Below are 3,925 nucleotides of genomic sequence, written 5' to 3'. Positions count from 1 at the left end.
GTGTTGAATTATAGCAGGAATAGATATATATGCCATTAGATTGTAACAAGGTCTCAAAGTGCATATTCATTTTCTCACATATGTGCACTTAAATTCAGCTAATAAAAATGCCATTTCATATCAGTGGTGGAAGCAAGGTCTATTTAGTTAATGCTGGCACCTGTCTCACTTGCTATGCTTGCTGACAGCACTGTCTCCCGGGACCTTAGATGAAAACCTGGAGCAGCAGAGCCTCTCGTGCCATGTTTCAAACTGATCACTACATACTTGCTTCTTTCCTCTTTCATTAATTACCGCTTTTGCGCATTAGTTTTTCATGTCGTTCTTGTGGGTTTATTTTCTTGGGTTGTCTACTGAGTCGTATATCATATACAACATCGATTTTCTCTCTTTCTTTGATTCCCTGTCTCCTCACCCGTGCCCTCATTTCAGTCTGTTTGGAATCTTCTAGCTGTGCAATGCTGTCTGTGTCCACTGGTCACTTCACTTAGTCTCACACTTTCCGTATCTTTGTCTTTGTGTATTATGTCCTAGGATAATACTAAACTTTATTAAAATTTTTTTTTTGTCTCAACGTTTCTCTTTTACTGTTTCCTTTTTATTATTCAGTCAGAATAGTAATAAGATTTAAATCTTGTTCAACATTTTAACTTTCAATATTCTTTGTTGCTTTTTTTCATAGAAGCAACAGCTGTGTGCCTCTCTCCGAAAATAATAAGTATATTTATTTCGAAGGCTGGTAATGTTTTTCTTTTCACTGTTTCTTCCAATTTGCTTCTTCTGCTTATTAAGCCCGATGCCTTTCTATTGCGGCACTGGTTTCTCTCATATATTTGGTGGTCCTTAACTGCCACCTCTGTATTTCGTTATCTGTGACCGCTCGTCCTGTAAACCGCGGCCGAGCATTTAGGACGGAAGGAAAAGACTGCTAGGTACACATCTGGGGCGAAGCGGGGTTGGTTTATTAGATGCCCTGCCTTCTGGCTCCCAGAATCTCTCCTCGTGCTCTCAGCCTCGGAGCAGATGTTGCGGGAGGCCCAACAATTAGCAAGCATTTAGCAGTAGCTGTCAGGAGCATCAGATCGGGCAGCTAAATGTTCGTACTACGTACTAGAGCTTCCTCATTAATCCGTAACCGTGTCCCGGGTCCTGTCCCACCTCTCCACACTGACTTGGCTTGGGGCACTTCCTTTTCTCCTCTTGTATTTTAGGCTATTTTCCCCTAGCGTTGCTATAATCTATTTTCTATGGTTCAGGAATTTCATGACATTCCCGGTCTTCTGTATTGTATATTTTGCTGTTTTATAATGAATTTGTATTTTTTTTTTCTTCATGGCTCTTCTATTACTTCATGTAAATCTGGTTGGGCGAAGAGGTGGGTACCTGTTTATTTCAACATTTAGATTCAATTTGCCATCTATTTTATTTATTTAACAAAATAATTTTTTGTAGAAGGTCATCTGAAAGTTGTAGAACCTTTAGAAAATACATCTCACCAAGTAATACTTTTTAAAATCCATAATCACACCACTCTGAGAAACCATATGCGGTTTATTTTTGCCTCGTGGATATTCTGAATTTTTTAATGTTACCCTCAGTTCTAGTTCTATCTTAAGGTTCTCTATTTTCATTTGCCTCACTTTTTTTTGCTTTTCAGGAATGCATTTCTTCATGCCATATTTTTAGCCATTTCCGTGACTCATCCTCATGAGAAAGTCCAATCTGCTTGTTCTGGCTCCCAGCTCCCCGCTGGTGTGCATATCATGTGCCTTCAGCCTCATTTCCCTCACTCAGTGTTCTTGGTACAATGAACTTCTGGTTTTTCTGAGTCTGTCATGCCTGGCTACTTTCTGTGCCTGGAATACTGTTGTACTATTCACCTGTCTAACCCCGCCTCACGCATTAGGCCTGAGCTTACCTTTCGCCTACCCAGAAGCCTCCCCACACCACTCACAGCCTCCTAGGCTGGCTACAATGGTGCAGGTCCCCTTAGCCTCTGGGCACACTGTAGCGGAGCACTCATCACAGCATACTGCCCTCGTCTGGGTTTACTACTAGACTGTACGTTTGCAGAAGGCAAGAACCGTGTCTTATCTATAGTCTTAGTTCCTCGTCTGGTAGATAATAAATGCATATTGGATGGTTGGGTAAACGTATGACTAAAAGAAGAATGAATAAATGACTGAAAATAATTATGACCTTAAATTCTTCTTGGAAAAAATTTGTTATAAATCGACAAATAATACTTCCCTTCCTTCACTTTATATAATTCTAACCGTGCAATTATTACAGGAAATGTGCAGATGGCGATATAAGTGCTGCTGGAAGCCTGTGACAAATACTGATGTCCCTAGGTGCTTCTTCCCCAGGAACTGGGGCTATGAAGACAGCAGTGGTACAAAAAATACAAGCACAGGTGAGCACTGCCCTAACGTTGCCCAAGGGAACAACTCTCAAAGACCAGATAAGTTGACTGCAAAATAAAGGCTAAACACTTCTCTCTCTCTCTCTCTCTCTCTTCCCCCTCCCCCGACCCCCTCCCCCATCCCTAGGGTTTACTGTCCAACTGAAAAGGTTGCCATCCCCATCTCTGTTTGGCAATGATATCAACGATGCCCTCTTCACAGCTGAATTTCAGACATCCAATCGTTTTCATTTCAAGGTTGGTTCAGTAGTTACCACCGAGGATTCCTCCGAAGAGAGCAGAGCCCCCGGCCTTGGCTCCCCGCGCAGAGGCGTGGAGGCAGCTCTGTCTCTCTCTGTGGGGTGCTCCAGATGCGATAAGCAGGCGAATTTTTAATTCGATGGGGGACATGTGATTAGGTGATTTCTTCTCACAAATCAGGAAACAGAGGGCAAAGAATGAGAAGCTGTTCTCACCGGGGGCTGTGTGGGGGTGAGACTAGTTCGTGGTTCCACGGGGAAGTGGTCTTATCCGGAGCTGTCCTTTCCGTTTCCTCTGACAGATCACTGATCTGTATAACAAACGCTACGAAGTCCCCCATGAAAGTAGTAAGCAGTTCAATGGGACTGCCGACACCTCCAATTTGAACTATTTCGTCGAGGTCACCCATAAACCCTTCAGCATCAAGATAACGAGGACGAGCAACCAAAGAGTCTTGTGAGCTCTTTCGACACTCTACATGTCTTTGAATATACAGCCCCGATACCATTCCTTCTGACTTTCTGTGGGCGGGCAAGCAGATAAGTATGACTTGGGAAAATCTTTGAACCTCAGAAAAATGTCAAAGCTTTTACTACCAATCACTAATACGACTAATCTGTCATGATTACAGAGCAAAGAATACTAAACTGTCATGTGCTGGTTTGCTAAGTTATGTAAATACACTTGTGGTTCACGTATATAATGAAGTAGGGAATTTTATTATTTTGGATTACCATTCATACTATAACTCAACTTTACGATTTATCTTTCCACATTATTATTTTCCTGAGAAAATTACCGTCCAGCGCCTAAGGCAGCCTAAGGCAGCTTCAGTCATAAATTGCACTGCAGGAAATACAAGGATTCGTGTTGGTAAAACCTGTATTCGAATCCTGAGACCAGCATGCCGCCAGTCAGCTGCGTGCTGCGCCGCAGAGCGCCTCCCCTCGTCAGTCTCGGTTTCTTTGTGGGGTGCAAGGCTGCGTCTGCTCTCTTCCCACGATCATTCTACTTGAGTAATTCTCCTCTAGAATGAAAGAAACAGAGGCCCCCTAGACGGGCCTTGCAAGGCAGCCTGGGAGCGGGCGATAACCCAGGAGACAACCGTTCCCCAAGCGGACAGGTCAAGGAGCAGACCGCGTCCCGGCAGAGGCAGCCGTTTGGTGACTGTCGCTCTCATTCCATGGCCCAGGTTGGACACGAGCATCGGGCCCCTCCTGTTCTCCCAGCAGTACCTGCAGCTGTCTCTCCGGCTGCCCA

General features: G+C 44.0%; 1 protein-coding gene across 1 annotated transcript in view; it reads left to right on the top strand.

Annotated features, from left to right (window-relative positions):
- The window catches only part of MGAM2 (maltase-glucoamylase 2 (putative)), a gene marked incomplete at its 3' end in the record, with an annotated part of 72,843 nt that overhangs the window by 11,231 nt on the left and 57,687 nt on the right, over nucleotides 1-3,925 (top strand). The window contains 4 exon segments of the mRNA XM_011359544.1: nucleotides 2,293-2,416; nucleotides 2,553-2,662; nucleotides 2,967-3,121; nucleotides 3,858-3,920. Coding sequence (XP_011357846.1) covers nucleotides 2,293-2,416; nucleotides 2,553-2,662; nucleotides 2,967-3,121; nucleotides 3,858-3,920 — 452 coding nt within the window.

Source organism: Pteropus vampyrus, unplaced genomic scaffold, assembly GCF_000151845.1.
Source record: "Pteropus vampyrus isolate Shadow unplaced genomic scaffold, Pvam_2.0 Scaffold48, whole genome shotgun sequence".
Lineage (NCBI taxonomy): Eukaryota > Metazoa > Chordata > Mammalia > Chiroptera > Pteropodidae > Pteropus > Pteropus vampyrus.
Note: the sequence above shows the minus strand (reverse complement) of the source record. Positions and strands in the feature narration are given on the sequence as shown.